The following is a 22,639-nucleotide window of genomic DNA, read 5'->3' as shown; positions in this document are numbered from 1 at the left end:
TAGCTCGATTAAATACACGATTTACTGGTATGAGTGCAGTCTGTCAAACATTCGATTTTCTAACACCCACATTTTTATTACATGTTGATGAAGCAACTTCATTACAAAAGTATGACGAATTCCAAAGAAAATATTCAGATATAATAGGCCTTAGCTTTTCACTTCAATTTGTTAATATTTACCACCTACTTGTACCTCAATTAACTCAAGCATGGACTGTTCACCATTATGTAAGGAAATAATGAGTAAATATGGAGTGCTAGAATGCGATCTAACGGAAGTATTTACATCAATGTTATTATTCTCTACAATTTCTGTCACTTCTGCAGCAGCTGAAAGGTCATTCAGCAAATCAAGAATAATAAAAAATTATTTAAGAAATAGTATGGGCCAAACTCGACTCCTACATTTATTGCTAATAGCAATTGAAAACAAAACCGGATCAAGTCTGGATTTAACCGAAGTTATTGATACTTTTGCGAAAACTAAAGCTAGGAAAAGATTGTGATTTTAATAGCTATTTAGTCAGTTGGTGGGTCTGATCTTTATATAATAATAATAATAAACCCTTGAATCTTTTCTATTTCGTTTTATTGGCCAATACCTACTCCAATTATTAAAATAATTGTAATTTATGTAGTAAGTGTTTAATATATTTTTATTACCTACCCTGCAATGCACGAAAAAGAGCTGATGATAAAGTAGCTTAGCATTTTTAAAGTATCTGTATATTTAATGATTTTACTTTATAAAACCTTACCAGTTTTGATAGCATTGGGGCCCCATTTGTTCATTTGCCCCAGGGCCCTAGGTTACCTAGCTACGCCACTGTTTCACGAGTTTTTATTACCGAAAGCGAGTTTCTGAATTAGTTGATTATTCGACTTTTGTTCGATCGAAACCTCGAAAGTAGACCAGAGCACCAGGTTTTGACCTCAGATTCGTGATCAGTGCACCAAACTATGTAAGTACCATAATTTTATTTTGAGTTTTACAGCCGTGTGTCCGAATAATTACCGAAAATACTACATTTTTGAAAGTCACGGTCATATATTTACCCATAATTTCCAATTGAAGTCTCTATACCCACCTAACCTACCTCTATTTTACATCTGACCAAAACATTTTCACTTTGGAACCGATGAATTATTGTTCGACTATCATTTGCCATTGAAATCATTCGTGTCAAATATTTTATCATCCAAAGAAAACTACCTACCATAGGTAGGTTGACTTCCAATATTTTCCGTTGGAGTTATTACTGAAAGTTGTAAATACTTTTTTCCAAAGGTGTACGTACTGTACGTGTATATCACATCGATTCTAGTTTCAGTGTCTGATGGGATGTTAAATATCAAAAGCCTACGCTTCAAAAGTAATCATCTTTCATCGAACTGGAAAAAAATTCAAATTACCTTAGATTTACGTTTCCATGAAATTCCCTGATGATAAAACAAAATTACTTGTTTGATATCATAAATATCACATTTTTCAGCGTTGACTGCTTGTGTTTATAATTTGATTCGATGAAGCTCTACAGCAGGGCCGGTTCAGGTGAATGATTAATGAAATTTGAAAAATATTAGAGATGAAACTGGGGGAAATAATGGTTACCGCTAACTTTGAAGTAGATAATTTGTTTGGGAAGGATCTAGTCACCAGTTTTCAACACTTCTTGCTTGAATAACACAGATTCACGGAAGAAAAAAAAATGAATACCTATGTCAGATATTCACTAGTTGAACCCAAAAGTAGGAAGGCTGAAGTGGATTCTGGCAAAAATTGACAAACTTTTGGTTTGCGCCTTACGAATTCAAATCTCACGTTTGAAAGATAATCATAAAAAATACCTAAATGAATATTGAATTCGTATTATCACTTCAATAAAACAAAAATAAACAAAAAAATTGCAGCAGGTCAGTTCTAATTCTTAACATTTCAATAATTTCCAACGGACCTGAGTCCATTTCTTCTGGTGAGAGATTATTCTCAAAATCGAAATTAATTAGAAACTATTCGAGATGTACTATTCTACCGTGGGGAATTTTTTTAAAAGAATTTGCAGCAACCATATCGAGAAAAACGCCAATTTCTTGACTAACTTTGTGCTGTTAATTTGATGTTTTTTTTTTTTCGTTTGCGTTGTTTTTTGAAGTTATACTTCTTTTGGCGCGTTAGGGAAAGAACAGAATTTTTTACGATGCGCGCACACCGTCACAAAAAAAACCAACACCCTGAAATTAACTTCTTCTTTAATTTACATTGCCGTTGGTCTCGGTCGAGCGCATTTGGCCAGACTCCTCTTGTCCAGAGTGAAAGGAAGCTTCATTCGAAGGCGCAGCTGCCTTGCTCGAGGCAATGCTGCCACCCTGTTTTTTGATTAACTTTTTCTTTCATAAAAAACAGTTCATTTTTTACAAGGGGTCGCGAGTCCTCTCAATATGAATTTCACAAATAACACATCTATTATCGCACAGACGACCTCGTTGACATCCAGCATGGTTACTGGCGTAGGGGGCCGCCAGTCCTCTCAAAATGTCTTTCACTTCAATATTTATTCGAACTTGACCTTATTTTTTTAAAAACACCTCACTTTTGGCCATCTTTGAAGACGGTCGTTATCGGCACAACCGTTCTTTGTCGCGATCGGAGTCAAAGTTTTAGTTTTTCAAAGAAAGTATCAAACAGACTAAAAATAGACATCTACAGCTACCGGGCTGAGTCATGGCTGGTGAGAAGCCCCTCCCTCAAGATGTGCAGTAGATGTGTAGAAATCTGTTATCAGAAATCCATTTAATATTTACACCTTGATCCTCACAACGTAAAATTGCTATTCTTTTTTTTTTCAAAATACTTTCTTTGTCATACATCGAACCAAACTTTACGCAGGTACGATTTCTCCTTCAGATAAATTCGGACGTCTGCGTTTGCTTTGACTGCTTTCACTTTCCATATTGCTCACAGTTCTCATTAGAAAATTGAACTGATTCATAATGATATTTCCTTTGTTCCAGTCCTTGAACAAATCCCTTGGTTTTTACCTGATATAAAATTTCTTTTTGTGTTGAAACAGTGTTGAAACAATCCTAAATCTTTATAACTAAATTATAATGACAGATCGAAGAAAAAAACCAATATTTACTCTACGTGTTATTCAATGAATGTTACGCTCAGGAATGTTAACCTAACCGCGCTCAGCTGATGGGCCAATATTCATATCTCTCTATGTTATCGCAAATTCAATCTGCCGTTGTTTTTTCCACTCCCCAAACATCTCTGTGAACGCAATGTTTCCGTTTATAAATTTTAGTCGCAGAATATAATTAAAATATTTTATTGTAATAGTAAAAAATAAAGTAATAAACATTGATGATGTTGAATACATTTCATCAGCAGGAAGTTTCTGTAATGAATAAAATATGTCTGTTACTCTTCGAACATTTAGTTGCGTGTGTATGATTTGAATAAAAGATGATATTATATATGGAATAACAACCTGACAACAATGTTTTCATTTCAATGCAATAATATTTCTAAAAATTTAGCGCCTACTATTATGGAATTTCAGTATAGTCTACTGTGATATCGCTACCTCCATACATAGGGACTCTTTGAACCACACCAGATATTCAGTATGAAAATAAAATATCGGATGGTTCTTTTCATCCGAGGCAGCATTTCGGTTTGTGCTAATGCTTTATAGCTGTCATGAAGTATCTATACCTTCTATGAATAACGGTCTAGCACACAGAAGAATACATTGAACCGACAGATGAGATGGATAAATAGAGAAAACAAATTACGAAAAAATTGAGTACCATATTGTGTAATCCCCGGACAATTTTTTTGTTACAGTCAACACTGTAATGAAGAGTACTGGTCATGATAGCACCAAATTTCAGTGTTATCAACCGTGACAGAATTCCGCTACCGTAGCGGAATTTACTCCACAGTAGCGGCTCTAGCGGATTTGAAGATAAAGTAGCGGAATTTTCAACAAATAATCAATACTGAAAAAATATGAAAAAAGAAGAGTCAGTGGCAGCATTCGACGCTGACAACTGACAATTGAATACACAGTCAATACGTTATAGTCTTAGTTATAGTCTTAGTAACTGAGGCCATTACATGATGAAAGAAAGAAGAAGATTTTTTAATATTCTGTTGGTGAAAAAATCTAATGAGATAAGGAAGAATATTGTTCGTTAGTTCAATTTAATTGGATCATATTTCAATTGGAATGAAATGAATGATATTCCTTGAGAAGTACTTTCATTTTGGATGTACTTAAAGAATATTCAAGACTTCAATGATATTTAAATCCATATCAGAATTGTACCTCACAGTTTCAACTCTTCCTCACGGAAATGTTGATGTGCAACGAATATTTTCATTTCTAAATAACATCAAAACTAAAAAAAATGAAAGTCCACCAGCATGATCAAGGCATTTCTTTCTATAAAAATGGATACTTCAAATGAAAATAAATGTTGTAGTGAATATGTCTTCAATGAAAGGTATTACAAAAAATACAATCAATACATGTACGACCACAAAAATAGACTTATTGATACGTCCCATATATCAGAGACTGACTCAGAGTAGATTGTCTCGGTATTTATTTCGGGATTTGAGAATGTTATTTTTTTATTATTTACAATTCTAGACTGACTATGTATGTGAACAAATTGATCTTTATTTTCACTTATATGAAACAAAAATTTATGTATACTTTTGATCTCTTATAAGTACCAAATCATAATAAAATTGTAGTGTGATATTTATATTCAGTTTTTATTGATCTTGAGATAATGTCTTTCTACAATAAATCCTATTCCAAAATCATTATTTCAAGCTAAAAAATATTTGGTTGAGACGACGGCTCTCAAAAATTAACTGCTGTAAATTTAAAAAATTAGGCGGTTGAAAGTGAGCATGATCCTGATTCCTGACAGTTCCAGTTTTGTGTATTCGAATGGTACATGCACTATGACTTTTTTGAATTTTGTATAGGGCGTATGCGCAAACTATGAAGAAGAAGCTTGAGATTTGAAAAAACAGGTAATTTTAGACAACCCCAGGTATTCAGCTGGACCCAATTGCGCTTGAATAGGAAGCAGCGGCCAATAAAGAAAGAAGAAGAAGAACAGGTAATTTTGTATATGGTTACTATTAGTAATTAATACCTGGGGAAACATATAAAATGTTGCATTACGTTAAATATCGACAGTTTGTAAGTAGCAAGGACCAAAGTAAGAGGCATTGGACGTTTAGACTTGTACTTTTTTGGATAGCATAAAAAGTTTATTATTCAGGATGGTATTGCCTACTATTCCCAAAGATTTGAGAGGTCTTAGAGCTTGTCTGATGTGCTCGTTGATAAAGGTAAGTTTGTTTCAATTGATATATTAGGGATATAACTATTTGAAACAATATGTATTATACATAAACATCTTTCTATATAATCTCAAAAAGATTAATGATGGTTTTTTGTTTCTCACCAGAATTGGTAATGATGGGCATACTCGAATTAATCATATCAGGATCAAATTCTCAGTATTCAAGTGACCCAAAAAATATTTTATGAATAATTAATCACTTGAATTCTACTTCACTCACCAATTCAATATCAACTTGAGAATCGAAATGTATTTTATGTGAGCAATGACTATGGGAACATTTCAGCATATTTTAACTGTAATGTAAGGCAGAGTCTTCTTCACCCCATCCATTGTTACCTTAATAATGAAGCAAAGAAGATTCAATGAAATTTAGCCGAAGTGGACCACATTTATTGAATTACACTGGTTGGCAATGGAATGTCTATGGATTCCAGCAGAAATGAGTTTCTCAAAACAGCTCACAAATTTAAAAAGGAATCGTCTCTTGCCAAAACATTTTGATAACATTTCATTTTTAAATAATAATTTTTTTGTAATTTCGAAGATTATTTTATAAATAGTTTTTGTTCCTGTTAGGGTTTATTGTTTGTTCATGCTTTGAATATATTCTAACCTACCCCTATATTTTCTTTGTGTTTATGTAAAGGATATCATGATTACAAAAATCATCTATGAAATAGTTTAGTATTAGGTTTCTAAAAATTATGCTCAACATTCCACAAAATTGGTCTCTGCCATATTTGACTGGAACTTTCCTATCAATATTTTACGTTCTTCTCTTTTCATTCAACTTGGTATTCCTTTATAGCATTTGAATTTGAATGATATCAATTATTCGAATTAATTCATTCAAGTGCTCGACTGATTGGAAGAAATGAATGAATAGCTTCAAAGCAAACATTGCTTCCACACACCAGATCTGTAACACTTTTCTGGGCACTCATATATGTAATCTCTTATACATCTTTTGATCACGCCAAATTGTTTGGTGAAATGCTCTTCGTTAGGAGTATTTCAGTTCTGGTGTGTGGTTGCAGTGATTGTTTTACATTTTTTCTGTTCTACCTTTCGGTGAAGAATAACAGAAAGGAATCAGAGAGCATAAAATGGCGGGAATGATCATTCTGGTAGCAAAAAGTGCGGCTATTATTATTAGTTTCTGGTAGGCAATGGCTACTTGGCATAATTCATAATTAATGTACTATTTCAGAGCGTCGATCAGTTTGAAAAAGAAGGATGCGACAACTGTGAAGAATTCTTGAGTATGAAGGACAACATAGACAATGTAGTTGACTGTACAAGCAAAAACTTTGAAGGGTAAGCAAATTACAGAATTATTCATTATGCCCTTCAACTTTTTATTTTTCTAGAATGATTTCTATGCTAACTCCTGGGGACAGTTGGGTGGCCAAGTGGCAGAGAATTAGTAAGTTGTTGAAATAGATTGGGTGAGGATTATTAATAGATCTTGTTTCAGATCATTTCTGCAAAGGTGTTTATGCGATTTCCGTTTCGGGACGTCTTCCAAACAGTATCGTCAGAGAATTAAGAAGTCGTGGCATAATCTATAAGAGCAGAGACACCAGCCGATGATCATTTTTTATCATTGCAATCTTTTCAAGGATTTTTGTTGCTGTGAACCATATCATTTTGTATTTTTCTCATGTATTAAATGTGTGATTATTTTGACTTACGTTGTGTATCATTTTTGATAATACTATTTTTAGATATATACACTTTATATAGACTTTCCAGTAGCTTATATTACACAGTAACTTTTTGGGGTGGAGTTTTCAGTTTGCCCTTTTATTTTTTCAGATTGTTGAAGGTTATAAACCCAAAAAAAAACAGTATGAAACAATTTCAGTGGTATTTAATTTTTCTATTAAATATAGCTAGTTTCGAATGTGAGGCTTAGTAACAGTTATTTTATCCATTAGTTCAGTTTTTAATTTTTATGATGTAATTGAATTATCAAAACAGAAGATTACAGTTTCATTATATTTGGACTGAGAGGGTTGAATTTTGATTAACAATTTAAAATTTCATCAGAATCCACCTTTCATCTTGAGATAAGATTTTAAGTTTTTAAACCAAATCAGTGTTCCGTAATTATGTCACTATAGGTGTGAATGTACGGTGACCAAATTTTTACTTCAATAGAATAGAGAAAGCTAAAAGACTAGATTTCTGCTTTTCAGACATTTATGTAGTAAGGATTTTTCATTTATCCACCCCTATCTCTACGTTTAGATTACAATTCCAAACATATTTGGAATATGGTTGTTATGCGACACTGAACAAAGTAAAAGTAAAGTAAAACATCAAGGAACGGAACAGTTTTCAACCTTTTTTCATTAGTTTTCTATACTTGCAAAATAATTTCGTATGTACTGTTTTTTTGGTTGCTGATTCCGAATTTGAAAACAATTTCCATTTGTATCAACTTCTACAGCGGAGGAAATCTCACCAAGCAAAGCTGATTCAACTTTTTATCTAATAGATATATCTGACACCACATAAATAAACACCACTTCATTTTCATTATAGGAATGCCATGATGCAGCTTTTATAAAGTTTAACCTACCTATCATTTTGTGATCATGGTTCAACTGCAATTTTTTTAAATGCCAATTCAGTCTTTGAGGCAGTGGCAGTGTCTCTAATTTTTGTGGGTGTTTGCTAGCCATTTTTACTTAGGTTCTTTCAACTTCTCATTGAACATAAAAATAGGTGAATGTGACAAATATAAAAAGAATTGTACCTGGAATGGATGTAGGTATTCAGACATTTATTTGTGTTCTTACAATAGGCGGAAGTGTTGTTTTTTAACGTATATATGATATTAAACCAGTGCGATACGAAAATGTACTGTCCAAATACAGTGTGCTCAATTTACACCGAAAAAAAGCTTCTTGGCTTTCTCCTCCATATTTATACGAAAAATGTGCGAAACTTCTGGAGGAAGGGAGAAAGCAATTAAAATCAAAATAAATTCCTTACAAAGAAACTAACTGGAAAAAGCCCTTCCGACACGACTACTTTCACATGAACATTAAATTACATAAAAAAATTTCTTTCGAAACAACTACTTTTATATGAACATTGAATCATACGAAAATTACTTTTTCCTATTGAAGATGTTGGTTTTCCTTGGAAGTAAGTGAAATTTTATGCCGTAACTTTGAATATGAATTTTTTTCAATTTTTTTTATAAAGATGGAGAAGTGGAAAGCCAAAAAACTTTTTCCCAAAAACAAACATAATTTGGTGTCAAAAATTCGAAAATATATCTTTCGTGAATAATTGACCGTACTACCACCTGCAAAACAGCACGCGTACTACAATAATAAGTTTTACTTGGTCAATATGATATATACATCAATGTTCCAAATGTGTTCGGAATTCTAAATTCTGAACAACAGAGATATGGAGTGGATTCATAAAAAACGTGACCCTATATGCAATTTTTTAAAAAGAGAGTTTCGAGCCCAAAAGAAAATTTGGATATGTATTCCAATTTTCTTTTTATTCATTCAAAACTGGAAGAAAAAAGTGTTATGACACTACATCTACAGCAATTTCTACTCTATATAGGATTTTGGCTCTTTACAATATCTTTCCTCTACTTCAGCACCTCTGAGAAAATAATAGCGTACGTCAGTGATCGACTCAGATCGACTGATCCTCTACAACTGACTTTTTAACAGTGTGACAGGTGACAGCTAACCACTCTTTAATTGACGTTTTTAAAATGACGTGTAAATAAAAGTTAACCAATAATCATACATCATACGATTAATCCAGATTGTAATTTGTAAGTTAGAAAAACTGTTTTAAAACGGAATTACAAGAATGGTGTTAATGACTATGATTGCCCGTGTGGCCGACGGCCTTCCTTTAGCAGCTACTATGCAAGAAGATGAACAGGTACATATGAATTTTCTAAAATATTCTCCATCATAAATTATTTTGTTTTCAGTCTGGAAGAAGTATACTAGACTACCAAAACCAGGCGAAAATGTTATTTCGAAAATTAGGACCTCAATCTCCTCCTAGGTGCACTATTGAAACTGGACCATATTTATTCCAGTATGTTGAAAAATATGCATAGTTGATGAAATTAATGAAATGTTTTTTAGTTATTTAATAGAATATGAAGTATGCTATTTAGTACTTTGTGAGAAAAACTACTCCAAACGTTTGGCATATTCTTATCTTGAGGACATTGCACAAGAATTCCATTCCCAATACGGTAAAAGAGTGAACACTGTTACTAGGCCTTACACATTTATAGAATTTGATACGTATATACAGAAAGCAAAAAAAACCTTCACAGATTCTAGGTCTAGAAGAAACCTGAACACTATTAATAATCAACTTCAAGATGTTCAGAGGATTATGGTTCAAAATATCGATGATGTATTACAAAGAGGGACAGTTTTATCAGGTGCGTAAAACAAAAGTCTGAGCAGTAACTCTTAGTTTATCTTGATGTAAGGTAAAATGTGGTAAGAAAGTTATACAACTGAGATAAAGCACTTGTATGGAAAAAAAAAAGATTTTTGGCTGTATGGTTCATCATCAAATAATAATTATGAGAAACTCGCAAGGAAAGAAAGAATATAATTACAATTTTTTTGTTCCATGATGAAGAATTAGAAAGCCATAAAGCTTTTCTCTCAAAAAACTATATCCTGAAATAACCCCACTTTAATTTTTACCTACTTGCTTTGTAGATAATAGCTAAAATAATTTCGATAGTTAGTCCTTTATTGGATATTTGTTACCATCTTCTGAATAGATAGGGTTTTTTTTTAATTGCTTGCTTCCTGTGATTTAGGGCTTCTCATAGGGCATAAAATATGATGGGCTGTTTTTATCCTGTTTACACTGCCTTCAGCTACGATCTTCATTATACCCTATTTTGTTCAAGTATTCCCTAAATGGGGGACACTTGAGTAGCCTTCTGATTATTTCAATAAGAACAGTTTCTCATTTCTTTTTTCAGACTGTCTCTTCACAAAGGTTTTTTCAGGTGTATGTTTTTTATTGATCCATTTATTAATATACTCCTGCACCATAGATTTTGGTACCTCACAGCTGGTTCAGGCATTACTCGTCAGCTTTTTCTTACCCGTGATTCATGATTGTCAAGACATTCAATATAAAATCACTTCATTTTGGTCCACCTTTTTTTCAGTTGTAACGGCATTCCCAGACTAGTCTCAATATCACTTTTCGGTACAGATTGGTTGTCTCTGAGAATATTGACTGATAGAAATATGGATGTGTATTAACTGAGCAAGTAGCTGTAATGTAAATTTCTCCCGTCAAACTATATCCAGTTTCCATGCCATGTTAGGTTTAGATAAATCATAGAAATTAGTTTTTATTTCATAAGAAAATATGAATCCAGTTCTCATGAACTTCATTAAAATACTCTCTTGAAAAAACTTTTGTGCAATCCTTACCTACCAAGCCTGATACGATGTTTCACTTCTCGACCTCAAATGTGTTTAAGGAATGTCAGAAACAAGTCTAACTTTACAGTGCTTCGGCACAGACCAGCAATTTTTCAAAGGGCATTTGTCTTTAATGCAATCTGTATGTACAATATATTACTAGAAGAGTTCAAAATATGTAATTTTAATAAACTCAAATATTAAATGAAAACATTTTCATTTTCTCGACTCTAAAACTCTATAACCTTTCTACATAACATACTACAGTTTTTTCTAAATTTTAATATGTATACAACAGAAAGACTTCGGTCGATAACTTGTTGAGCAAAATTGTATTTTTTTTAAGGACAAAATACAAGCAATACAGAAAAATCCTTAAGGCACTCTATGAGCGGTGCCTGTGCGAAAGTAGTGATTCACATTGGATTTGAATCGCTGGATATTAAATACTGGATATTAAAACGTTTTCAGGAAGTTTGTTCCACATAAACGCAGTTCTCCAAATGAAAGAGTTCTGAAACAGTAAAGTTTGAGGTGTACTGTTGTTGATGAACTGTAATTATTATTATTTCATAATTATTATTTCATGTATATGCTTTCAATTAATGAAACAATTCTATGCATCGAAACATACAACCTCTCCCAAATTTATATATTATCGCTGATAATGCGAAAATAGACTTTAATTTACTTATTTGATTCATTTCAAATTTCTGTTGGGCGTAATTCCTCTGGTGGTTAAGTAGGATAGCTTCAGATAGACTTCACCATCAGTCTCATCGAAAGGTAGTACTAGAACCTTTGGCATAGAATAAATCCAAAACAAGCAGTGTTCTCAAACACCATAACTGCAATATTCTCAATGCACGTTTCGCCAACCAAGTTGACTACTTCAGGAAATAAGTAGTTTCCTGAAACGTGCGCCAAGAAGAGTGTAGCAATTCTGGTATTTGGGAACATTGCTTGCTTTTTATCAGACTTATTTCTGTATTGTTTCTTATCTTTCATAAAAAAATTTTTGTTATTGTAAGTATAATAAACTGAATTTGGAGTTTCTCGAGTCTGTAGCTATAACTAACAATAGTTCAATATATATTAAATGTATGTATATTTGCTATAGACACAAGTACACTTTTTGATGAATTTATACAATCTTACCCATCACTGATTCAGCAGTACCCTTCCTATTAATAATAATAATAACTTTTTCTACACCCGTACTCTAACAATACACTTATATGACCATAATCCGTTTCATAATGATATCCATTATGATACAGATTTTTCATAACGATACAGATTATCAACCAATAGAAACCCATAATTTTTCAATCAAGAATCCTGTTCCTTTGTTTGTCCTAGATTCTAACCTAAGTAACTAATTGCTTTATTTGTCAAAATCAGTTTTCATATTACCTACCTATATTATCAAAATGTCTGAAAACAGCAATATAGAATCGACTCCAATATTTTTAAAAGATCAGATTAATTACAGTTGTTATATTCAATATAAATATAATTATAATCTTTATAGTTTTCATATATCCATGATAATACCATTAAGTTTGTGTTTTAAAAAAAAAATGAGTTAATTACTGTAAATGTGTTCAATACAAATATAATATTTATTGTTTTTCATTATTTATCGGGTTTAGAAAAAATAGCGTATGCAACTCTCATGTAATGCTTATTAATACACTCGCATATACCATACAAAACTCGCCTTCGGCTCGTTTCGTATCCCGGTTAATGCTCGTGTCTTAATAACTATCATTACATGATCGTTGCATAATATACTATTATTCGTCTTTTCGATCATTTACATGATATAAGACATTAATAACAAATTCTTTTTTTTTACAGAATTGGATACAAAAACTCAAAATTTGTCAATGTTAACTGAAAAGTATAAAAAAGATGCCACTTACCTGAACACCAAATCGATGTATGTCAAAGCCGCAGTAGGAGGAATAGTTTTTCTGGTATTTATTTTTTATTTCTGGATATTGTAAAGTGTCTTAACAGCAATTCTACAAGATGTACATCCAGTTCCAAATTGATATTCAGAAAAACAAAATAGTACCATGAAAATTCATTAAAATTTTCATTTGATGCTGTCACGGCTGAATAGGTCATTGCAGAATACAATTATGCTTGTTAAGAAGTTCATAAGTTTGTAGATAGGATACAAAAATTTTAATTGTTTGTTTCTATTATGCTACCTTGAATGTAAAAAATGGAAGGTACAAAATAACAATAACTAGTGGTACAATCAAAGCTATACCAAAATATGAATTATATGCCCTCTGCATTTACTAAAAATCATTTACACAATTCGATATAACTTTTTGCAGTTGTTTATTTGCTTCCGAACAAAAAAGTTTGTTCAATTTATTAATTCCTTCAAGTTAAATATATTTCAGTTTAAAATCAATGAATCTGCAAAGATACTAAGGCAAACATACATAAGTACATTATGGAAACACTGATTGTCATTATTCTGGTTGTGACACTTTTTTGGGGACCTCCTTTTAGTTATATATTCTAATATTGATATGGTGTATTGCGTTCATAGTGTTGGTCTTTAAATGGTTTTTACACTCACTGAAGCAGGGGTGTATTGTATTTAAATTGCATCAAATGATTTTGTAAATATATAAAATAAATTTATTTATATTTTTATTCTTTCATTTCCTTTCAATGCATTTGAAAACTATTTGGATGATTGAATTTTATACACAGTTTTCAAAATCTAAAATTCACTCTTGACCGAAACTGTGATAGCTCTAATTCCTTTTGACACAAGTCAAAAAAGGAAGCTAAGTATTATTATTTATTTTTTTCAATTTTTAGTCAAAATTTATGAATACAAGTTACTGACTATTTGGACTTTTCAGTGGTTTATACTGCACAGTAATTTTCAGTTTGCCCTTTTTACGCTTCAGCAGATTCTCTATTGATTGGGCTTTTATTTTTCAGATTGTGGAAGGTTATAAACCCAAAAAAATTGTAGAAAGTATTGAGTCCTCCTCAAAAAAATGTCTTTCAAAGAGAGTTGAAATTTTTTGTGAATCGAAGTTTTTCACTGTAACTTTCTGCACTTGTTACTCCTATAATCACAAATGATTTTCGAATAATTAAGATTATGTCTACCTGATCTAGTTTTGATCTTTTCAGTTAACCATTTATCAGTTAACATTTTTTTCTATTTAGAAAAAATGTACAATCAAAAAGTATTTTACGAATTGCCACTAAATATTTCACCTATTTATTCACAACAGTACTCCAATGAACCAATGATTATGCTCAAATTCACTATTCGTTGTCAACTAATGCTCATTATAGTAGATCAGAGAGACCTAATCCATAATAAGAAAGACACTTGTCATGAATCAAATAATTTAAGATTTTTCAAAGAGAGCCCCTTTTCACATTTTCAGAAAACTAACCTTCAATAATAAACACCATAAGTAGGTCGTTTCTTTCCAAGAAACGGGAATACTAGGTTTTTCATAACATGAGAATTTAAGAAAAAAATATATATATATATATACATATAATTCAACAAATAAAAATATTCAATTCTTGTACAAAATCCACATTAATATAATAAACATATTCATAAAGCTGTAGCCCTAAATATTATTACCTAAAAATATTTCCAACAATCCTAGTCATTTTGAAATTCCAGATACTCAATTATACTTAAGTTAAACCTTGTTTAGGTAAATATTCTACATTTGTGAAATTCAGTATTGGATATGACTGGAACACTGTTTTTTTTTTTCATATATTTTCATCACTATACCTCACTTGTATATGTGTGAGTTCATATGATCATACATTTTTTTCTGGCTTCCCCCATAAAAACCTTGCTATTTGATTCAGTTTTGCTCATTCTGAATCAATTTCGTCATCTGAATACTCTGATGTGAAAAGAAAATTTTTCGATGTTTTATATAAATTTTCATTAGATTCCGCTTTGCTAACGATACTATCCACCACTTCTTTTCCAGACTTCAGTTTCCCGTCGGCTTTCGTGTGTTCCTCTTCATCATCTGAAAACATTTGAAATAGTATTTCTATGATGGTGTCTTACAATGCAACTGAATCGAAAACAGATTGGGGGTGAATATTCGCGTCAACCAAATTCGAAAGACCTCAGAAACAGACCTGATTTTGATTTATTTTAGGTGGATCAAACTGCTAACAGATTCAACTTGACTGAATGTTGAAAATTTTCCTTGAAAGTAGTGTTAAACATAACAGAAATTAATGTTCAAAACCTGACAACTTGATTTCCTGTTATACAATTAATTATGTAATATTGCCAAAAAAATTATAACAAAAACAATAAGGATATTCAAGATACGAAAAATGTAATTGAAATTTCATGCCAGCCATTACAAAATTACTCAAATTGGGAATAAATATGTACACATACATGAAAGTGGTCTGATAAATCTGATTACTGAATTTTTAATAAAGTAAAAATCTATTTTCTGTATAACTATATATATATATATATATAAAATTAAATTAAAATAAAACATTCTGCTACTCTTACTAGACCCAGTTGTACAAGCTTGTACTAGCATTTCTACCGACATTTATTAATTCAAATATGTCTTCATTATCATTTCTAACAAACCCAAATTTCGAATAACCCAAGAAAAAATTATGATTTCCAACTTCAAACCAAAACGCCACAAAATTCCAATGTACATTTCAGAGTTAGGTTACGTTCCTATATCGAATTTAGTTTAAAACTGTGACTGTATAACTGGGCATTGCTAGCAGTGCAGGATTTAGGCATAAGCTACACAGGGCCCCAATTTCGAGGGTCCCCGACCCTACCTATCCTGGCTTACAGAAAGCCACTCCTCACTGACGATTTTTCCTGACCAGTACCCCATATCAGCCATATATCCAAATAGCTCATAGGGCCTTAAGTTAAAATCCAGCACTGTTAACTATTAATTTTTTTTTTTTTGAGAGACAGTCATGAAACCTTCAGTACCCTTAGAGTGCTACTATCAAGTTGTATTCAGAAGAAATGTCAATCATTATTTGTAAATGTCAAATGAAATTTCGAAAATCAATATGTCATAAACTCTAGCTAAATATCTTACAAAATCGACATGACACTGCCAGGGCCTTCAAAGGTTTCGCCATTGATCAGATTTTTCCGATACACGTTCCTTATTGCTGGAATAATATATGGGGCGACAAGATATAAAGTTTTGCATTTAAAAGAAGCAAACAGAAAAGAAGAAAAGGAACGTTTGAAAGCTGAGAGAGACGCTAAAATCGCAATGGAGAAACGTATAGCTTCCGAGAAAGACATTGCCCAAATTGTTGCGATTTTTTCAGAAGAACCAAAACCCAAGTTCAAAGTGGAAGAACAAAGTTATGAAAATGCTGAAAAAGAAGATAGCAAAGCTTGCTTGCCAGGACAAAACAAAAATAAAGTTGAGCAGCTTATAAGTGATGAAGATTCCACCGCTTCTCCAGACAATCAATGCCAAATGTTTTCCAAACCTATTGATTTTAGTGATCATCCTACTATTCGTAATCCCAATTCGGAAAGAAAATATACGCTTACTCCATTACCAAGCAAAGAACCTGACAGAGATGTTGAAGCTGAAGGGAACAATGAATATTTTGTGGAAACATTCAAAAATGGGGTTCCTTATGCTGATCCTCAGAATGACCAGTATGATTTCATTCCAAAAGATAATAAATGATCGATTTAAACAAGATAAAATGCTCAGATTTTCCTCGATTACTTTCTAGAATAATTATTTGATCAGAAGTACCCAAGTGTTTATGAGATTTTTGTAAAATGTGTATCAAATATGAAGTAAAATACTAGAAATCATTTTCTATATACTTGTATTATTCATTAAGGTAATTACTATTTTTTGAGTTGTATTGGCCGCGGTGGTAGTACGCCCGACTCACGATCGGAAGGCCGTGGGTTCTATGCTTGCCTCGACCAGATATTTTTCTCGAGAGAATTTAGTTGGTTGAAGCTGGGATGATTCTGCAACCGTGTTAGGAATCACACGTTAAAAGGTATGACCTCGTTAGTCCTTAGCTCGCACAAGTTTCTCAAATTGTGAGACTTGGGGCGACAGCTGATTAACGGAAAAACAGATTCGAGAATAAGAGAGTGGTCTGAAAAATTTCCGACCTAACAAAGATACAAGACATTTTTTCAGATTTTTTTCAACATAGTCTCCTTTAAACTCTACACATTTCTCCCAGCGATGCTCCCATCTCTGTAACCCGTCCAAATAATACTTTCTCTGCAAAATAATTGTTCATGAAAGTGATTACTTCTTCATTTGATGAAAATCTCTGTCCTCCGAGCGCAATTTTTAAATGAGGGAACAAAAAGAATTCACTTGGGGCTAGATCTGGTGAGTAAGGTGGATGGTCAAGAGTTCAAACTGTAATTGGTGGATTTTCGCCATGGCAACCGCTGAGGTATGAGACAGAGTGTTGTCTTCTTGGGGAGACGTAATGTTTCTCCAGACACAAGGGTCACGATTTCAGGCAGGGAGATCGAATGGCAAACGCAAGTTAAGTACCTAGGTCTGTGGGTTGATCGCCGACTCGCCTGGGCAAATCACATTGATTATATCAAGAGCGAAGTGCAGTCGAGGATAGCAAAACTCTATCCTCTGATTAACAAAAACTCACAGCTCAATCTTAAAAATAAGATTCTACTATACAATACGATGTTCAAGCCTGTCATCATGTATGCTACAGGCGCCTGGGGACAAACCACTCCATCAAATATTTCCATTTTGGAAATGGAAAGAATGAATTAAGCCATCTGCAGAGATTTGAAGCTGTTAACTATACGGCAGTCCATTCAGTCGAGGAATCAAAGAGTTTTCGAGTCAGCGAAAACTCATGACAACCCATTAGTTAGGAAAGCTGTAGATTATACTATAGATAGACGACCCCTTCCGATACAGAAGGTCCTGTCGCTCGTTTAAGTGAAGGCCTCACGACGTCTGTTAAAATGAACAGTTTGTTCATCAAATACCCCAGGCAGGAAGGGGTACACAAGGCAGGACGGCATAGAGGTCATTGATTTTTATGTCGTCACCAAAAAACACCTTCAGTTATGAACCACTCGTCCTCCTGACGAAAGACAGTTGAAAGGGCAAGGAAAAAAATTTCCAACCTGAAGAAAATGAAGATGACATAACAAAGCGTGTTGTCTTGGTGAAACAGGATTTTGTTTTTCTGCAAATGTGGCCGTTTTTCCGCAAGTTCTGCCTTCAGCTTGTCAAGTAATGATGCGTAGTATGCTCCTGTAATGGTTTTTCCTTTTTGAAGATAATCGATTAAAGTGACTCCACGACTCTCCCGAAAAACAGTCGCCATCACTTTCCCAGCCAAAAAGACAGTTTTTGCTTTTTTTCAAGCCGGTTTCCCCTTTGCAGTCCACTGTTTGGACTGTATTTTTGTTTCGAGCGTAAAATAGTGTTTCCTCGGATTTTTTGCGCCAACAGAGCGTTGGCAATGTTCATTCGATCACGTTTTTAGTATAACGTGAGCAAACGCGGCACCCAACGCGCAGACAGCTTTCTCATGCCTGAATGTTGATTCAGTATATGACACTTTTTTTTGACATGTTCATAACCTTTGCTATCTCACTTCAATTCAGCGGTCGTCTAGCACCATTTGGTGAACTTTGGCAATGCTTTCGTCCGTAGGTGCAGTTTTTGTACTTGCCGAACGTTCATCGTCTCCCAAGCTCTTACAGTCACTTTTAAATTCAGCTGCCCAAAATTTCACTGTGGTAAATGATGGTACAGAGTCCCTTTATACAGACTCTAACTCATCTTCGATTTGCGTAGGCATATTGCCATTCAAAAACAAATAAGTAATGAAAGCTCGATACTCAATTTTGTCCATTTTCATGAAAGCACTCACTCAAACGACTGTTAGATAACAACAGCATATCCGAAATTATTCAAACTTTGGTGATGAACAACGAAATTCGCTAGCTTTTATTTACGAGTGCTGCTATCATAATGTATTTACAAGTGCTGCTATCAAACTATCCTCGTTTCAGTGACCTAGTTTTGTGTTTACTATCCATGTATTTATACATTTATCAATCCTCAAAAAGTCACTTTTATGCAACTATATAACAAGTAGTTTTTGGAAGTGGTTAATATTATGTTTTTATGATCATAGTATTGCACTATTGAAGAAAATATCAAAGAAATTGCATATTTCTCATCAACAATTAAAAACCCTTAATACTTCTAAATGCTTTTAAAAAAACAGTGATATTGGGATGTCAAATCGTCTCGTAACATAAGTCTATGACTAGTTTAAAACAAAAACTTTTCATGGTGTGAAAAATTTATGTTGAAATACTGGGCATGTTTGCAGCATAAAATCATAATTAGATGTAAATATGTTTTTAATTTCAGAACAGTATCAATAGACCTAAGACTGAAATTATAATGACCATATGTTCAGACGTACATAGTTCATTCTGCTGATCACATATCTGGATAAAAACTCGTAACTGTCACATACTACAGAACTATATTCATTTGTCACTTCAATTTTTTTCCTTACAAAACTTGATTCATTCAAAATTGTATCTCTTTCCACAAACAACATCTTGTTAATAAAAGTAAATGACACTTTCATACGGCAATTTCTCATTGGTTCTGTTGACTGTTACAAATAATCAAGAAAATTAATGTTCTCTTATCAAATATAAATGGGTATAAAAAATATAAGAAATTTCATTCTTTTGTAATCGAAATCTACCATCAATAATTTGAAAGATGACTGAAGAAAAAATAACGAGTACATTTTTGTAACTTTATTCTCACGCAACTGATCAGATTTATTTGCAGAAATAAACAAAATCGTATATTTACTGAATTGAGCCAGGAGGAATTTTTTAATCATTATAAGCGTAACCTTATAACAATTTCTGTAACAATTCAATAAGTAATTGTTGTTAATTCTGATAGCAGCAGCGGCAGTAAAGTGCTTTTTGTTTCCTAAGATGAAGCTAGGTAAAATTTAGCAACAAATTTTGCTGATACAAGTTTTGGACAAAACTGTAAGTCTGATAAAAAACTGTTTTGAAAAAAGCGCAAGCCATGTACTCAAATTACCTCTGTTGAATATTGAAATGAAATCAGATGAAGGCATCCTAATAGAAAGCAACAACAAGTATTTTCAATGAACCTGAGAAATTTTCATACCTGAGTCTATCACGTTGTACCCACAGTCCTGATCCTTCAACAAAACATGAATTACAGGGTGTTCGATAATAAGTTTCTTTTCTAAATTTTCACGTAGAGACAATGTCATATCTAGCTCATAAAACTTGTTAGTGCCTTTTTCTTCTGCCTTCAAAAATAGTTTGACCCCCGGTATCCCAACGGCTTGATAATAATGAAGTTTTTCGCCAAAAGTTTCATTTTCCACAGTCAAATGCTTGCTTAATATGGTGGCAAGTTTTTCAGTTTCACATACTTTGACATCTGTCACTTTCAACATGTCTGCATTAACAAATATCCATTCAATATGCCAATATATTGAATCTTGCTTGTGGAAATATGCTGTAGAATTATTTTTTCGTCTGGCAAACTTGAAAGGCAGAAACTTCAAATTGATTCTTCTTGTTCTAGCAGCATTTCGAAGTTTGAACAATGCCTAAAAATAAATTAGAAAATAGAAAACGCGATGAAAATATTTCAGAGAAATGAATCGGGAGTCAAGGTTGAAATTGCCATTTTCACGGTATATCCAACTCCTGAATTCTACATTATTTAATAAGCAATCATTTATATTGATCAACTATGTTCAGAGTGTTATTCAAAATATGTGGTTTTCCAAACGTTTTCTATGGCTCGAAAGCAGTCTTTGATTGAAATGAAATTAACAGTTATTGTTTTTGTAGGATGAAACTCTTCAAAAAAAATATTTAGAAATTGTGTTGAATTTTTCATGCACATTTGAAAAAAGTTACAGCTACCGGACTGAGTCATGGCCGGTGGGAGACAAAGAAACTATTAGAAAAAAAAGTAATAGAAACTTTTGTTTGCAATTTTACATAGTACGGATTAAGAGGTAAACAATAAATGGATATTAAAATGCCATTTAGGTTCTTGTAGATATATGATAATGTTTTTATATTGAATATTTTATGTGAGTTTTCATTTGTAAAGTACTATTTGGCTTTCTACTTTCTTCAGAAGTTCACATTATTGTATAAAGATAGAGAAATAGAAAGCAAGAATCTTTTTTGCCAAAAATACATTACACAGTTTTTGTTCAGTTTTCTGTGAATACATTTGATTCAGAAGTGGTTGTTTATTCAATGAGACAAAGTGCAATTTATTATGTTTTATCAATTTTTTTCAAAATTGTGTCATGTACTTGGGAGCTTTAAAGTTTGTGAACTAAGTAATGTAAAAGTAAAGCAAACCATTCAGTAAAAACATAAAATACCAGAGTAATATACATAAGTGTAAAATCATAACAATCCTCAAAGTTTGGTTTGATTGATTGTTTAGTTTAATTGTTTTAGTTAAGGATTATGGTGTGTGATCTATGGAATGAATGTTCATTCTAATATTCTAATGCACTCATAAATCTAAAAGTAAAAAAAAAATTTGTTGCGTTCCATGGTTCTATGATAAAAAGCAAAGAAAATAACATACTTCCCAACAAAATTGCTGACTGTTTGTCATATATGATTTATTTTCAAGATAATTCCAACTATTCTGACAGTCATTCATATCAAGAATTGAAAACTGATAAATTTTGTTTATTTTCCAAGTTATTAATTTTTTACCGTTTTTATTTTAAAATTAATAGAAAGAATCGCACCTAGGTACAATAGTTGTTTCAAGATATACTCCTTTAAATAATTTATTACTTGGAGTGGTATAATACTCACAGGTGGTAAATCTTTCCATCTATTTCTTCCAAAGGTTTTTCTTGATGATTCAACTGATCTTGTTATTTCCTCCAATAGCCTATAATCGCTTGACAAATCCAGGTTTGTGAATTTTTTTAAAGGAATGTATTTTGTTCGATCTCGAAGTCCATTGCATTCTAGCTCCAATTTGTGAATTTTACTACATTTCAGTGAACATGTTTTCACTTCACATCTGGGGCAAGTGTATTTTGCATTTCTAGTTGCACATACTTCACAAGCACCTAACCTACAAAATAAAAAATATTAGAAATTAATAATATAATATCTTGAAAATACAACCTACTATCACTTTTTGATTTTACATCAGGAGTTTCATTAGTTACTGTATCTTCCATAATTATTGACATTAATGGAAATTTCAATATAACTGACGTGACGAAATATTTGAGATTTTATGAAGTCTATGGAGGGCACAGACCATGGAGGGGCCCAATTCTGAAAATCCGAAGATCTGAGAGAACGACGAACGATATTTGAAGAAATTTAAAAATTCAATGATGTTTAAATTTAAATTACCAACCTCAAAAACATATTGTTCTTCTTCTACTTTTCATGGACTTGTTGAAATATCAGATCATTGACCCAGTTTTGACAAACTCTTGTTCTTCCAAAGGCAGGAAAATTTCATTCAAACGCAAGTTCAAAATTCACTTGAAAAATATTGGTCTCTTGGCCCCCTTCCCATAAATAAAAAAACAAAAATAATTTTTAATTTACAATTCATTTTCGACTGCGACTAAATGTTGAGGGCGTTTATAATGTAAATG

At 32.5% G+C, this 22,639-nt stretch overlaps 4 protein-coding genes across 4 annotated transcripts; 3 read left to right on the top strand and 1 right to left on the bottom strand.

The window, feature by feature from the left end:
* The first annotated feature begins 836 nt into the window (after positions 1–836).
* On the top strand, positions 837–7,095 carry spt4 (Transcription elongation factor subunit spt4). The gene is made up of 6 exons (XM_023161007.2): positions 837–964; positions 5,014–5,150; positions 5,231–5,385; positions 6,613–6,719; positions 6,773–6,828; positions 6,880–7,095. Exons 3-6 carry the CDS (start codon positions 5,317–5,319, stop codon positions 6,993–6,995), a joined length of 348 nt encoding a protein of 115 aa, XP_023016775.1. The 5' UTR covers positions 837–964; positions 5,014–5,150; positions 5,231–5,316; the 3' UTR covers positions 6,996–7,095.
* A 2,037-nt stretch (positions 7,096–9,132) lies between these two features.
* Positions 9,133–13,549, top strand: Sec22 (vesicle-trafficking protein SEC22). Its single transcript, XM_023161059.2, has 4 exons — positions 9,133–9,332; positions 9,385–9,494; positions 9,545–9,852; positions 12,731–13,549. Exons 1-4 carry the CDS (start codon positions 9,258–9,260, stop codon positions 12,877–12,879), a joined length of 642 nt encoding a protein of 213 aa, XP_023016827.1. The 5' UTR covers positions 9,133–9,257; the 3' UTR covers positions 12,880–13,549.
* Positions 13,550–14,422: 873 nt separating this feature from the next.
* LOC111506082 (box C/D snoRNA protein 1) lies at positions 14,423–22,417 on the bottom strand. Its single transcript, XM_023161019.2, has 4 exons — positions 22,152–22,417; positions 21,831–22,098; positions 20,128–20,581; positions 14,423–14,925 (listed from the first exon to the last, which is right to left on the bottom strand). The coding sequence occupies exons 1-4, from the start codon at positions 22,217–22,219 to the stop codon at positions 14,762–14,764; spliced, it is 954 nt and encodes a 317-aa protein (XP_023016787.2). The 5' UTR covers positions 22,220–22,417; the 3' UTR covers positions 14,423–14,761.
* Positions 15,916–16,755, top strand: LOC111506114 (uncharacterized). Its single transcript, XM_023161074.2, has one exon. The coding sequence runs from the start codon at positions 16,009–16,011 to the stop codon at positions 16,612–16,614; it is 606 nt and encodes a 201-aa protein (XP_023016842.1). The 5' UTR covers positions 15,916–16,008; the 3' UTR covers positions 16,615–16,755.
* Positions 22,418–22,639: the final 222 nt, after the last annotated feature.

This window comes from Leptinotarsa decemlineata, unplaced genomic scaffold (genome assembly GCF_025532065.1).
Source record: "Leptinotarsa decemlineata unplaced genomic scaffold, Ldec_3_MD MMD2_tig00026328_RagTag_RagTag, whole genome shotgun sequence".
NCBI lineage: Eukaryota > Metazoa > Arthropoda > Insecta > Coleoptera > Chrysomelidae > Leptinotarsa > Leptinotarsa decemlineata.
The sequence above is the reverse complement of the archived record's forward strand: the minus strand, read 5'-3'. Positions and strand labels throughout refer to the sequence as shown.

What these genes read in the sequence shown, in the direction of transcription:
- LOC111506082 (XM_023161019.2), bottom strand. Translation starts at nt 22,219, where the DNA reads ATGTCAATAATTATGGAAGATACAGTAACTAATGAAACTCCTGATGTA. An exon ending in AAATCAAAAAGTGATAGTAG is followed by an intron (nt 22,099 to 22,151) that starts GTTGTATTTTCA and finishes TTTATTTTGTAG; the next exon opens with GTTAGGTGCTTGTGAAGTAT. An exon ending in GTACAACGTGATAGACTCAG is followed by an intron (nt 14,926 to 20,127) that starts GTATGAAAATTT and finishes AAATGTTTTCAG; the next exon opens with ATGATGAAGAGGAACACACG.
- LOC111506114 (XM_023161074.2), top strand. Translation starts at nt 16,009, where the DNA reads ATGACACTGCCAGGGCCTTCAAAGGTTTCGCCATTGATCAGATTTTTC.
- Sec22 (XM_023161059.2), top strand. Translation starts at nt 9,258, where the DNA reads ATGGTGTTAATGACTATGATTGCCCGTGTGGCCGACGGCCTTCCTTTA. An exon ending in ACTGGACCATATTTATTCCA is followed by an intron (nt 9,495 to 9,544) that starts GTATGTTGAAAA and finishes AATGTTTTTTAG; the next exon opens with TTATTTAATAGAATATGAAG. An exon ending in AAGAGGGACAGTTTTATCAG is followed by an intron (nt 9,853 to 12,730) that starts GTGCGTAAAACA and finishes TTTTTTTTACAG; the next exon opens with AATTGGATACAAAAACTCAA.
- spt4 (XM_023161007.2), top strand. Translation starts at nt 5,317, where the DNA reads ATGGTATTGCCTACTATTCCCAAAGATTTGAGAGGTCTTAGAGCTTGT. An exon ending in TGATGTGCTCGTTGATAAAG is followed by an intron (nt 5,386 to 6,612) that starts GTAAGTTTGTTT and finishes GTACTATTTCAG; the next exon opens with AGCGTCGATCAGTTTGAAAA. An exon ending in ACAAGCAAAAACTTTGAAGG is followed by an intron (nt 6,720 to 6,772) that starts GTAAGCAAATTA and finishes TTATTTTTCTAG; the next exon opens with AATGATTTCTATGCTAACTC.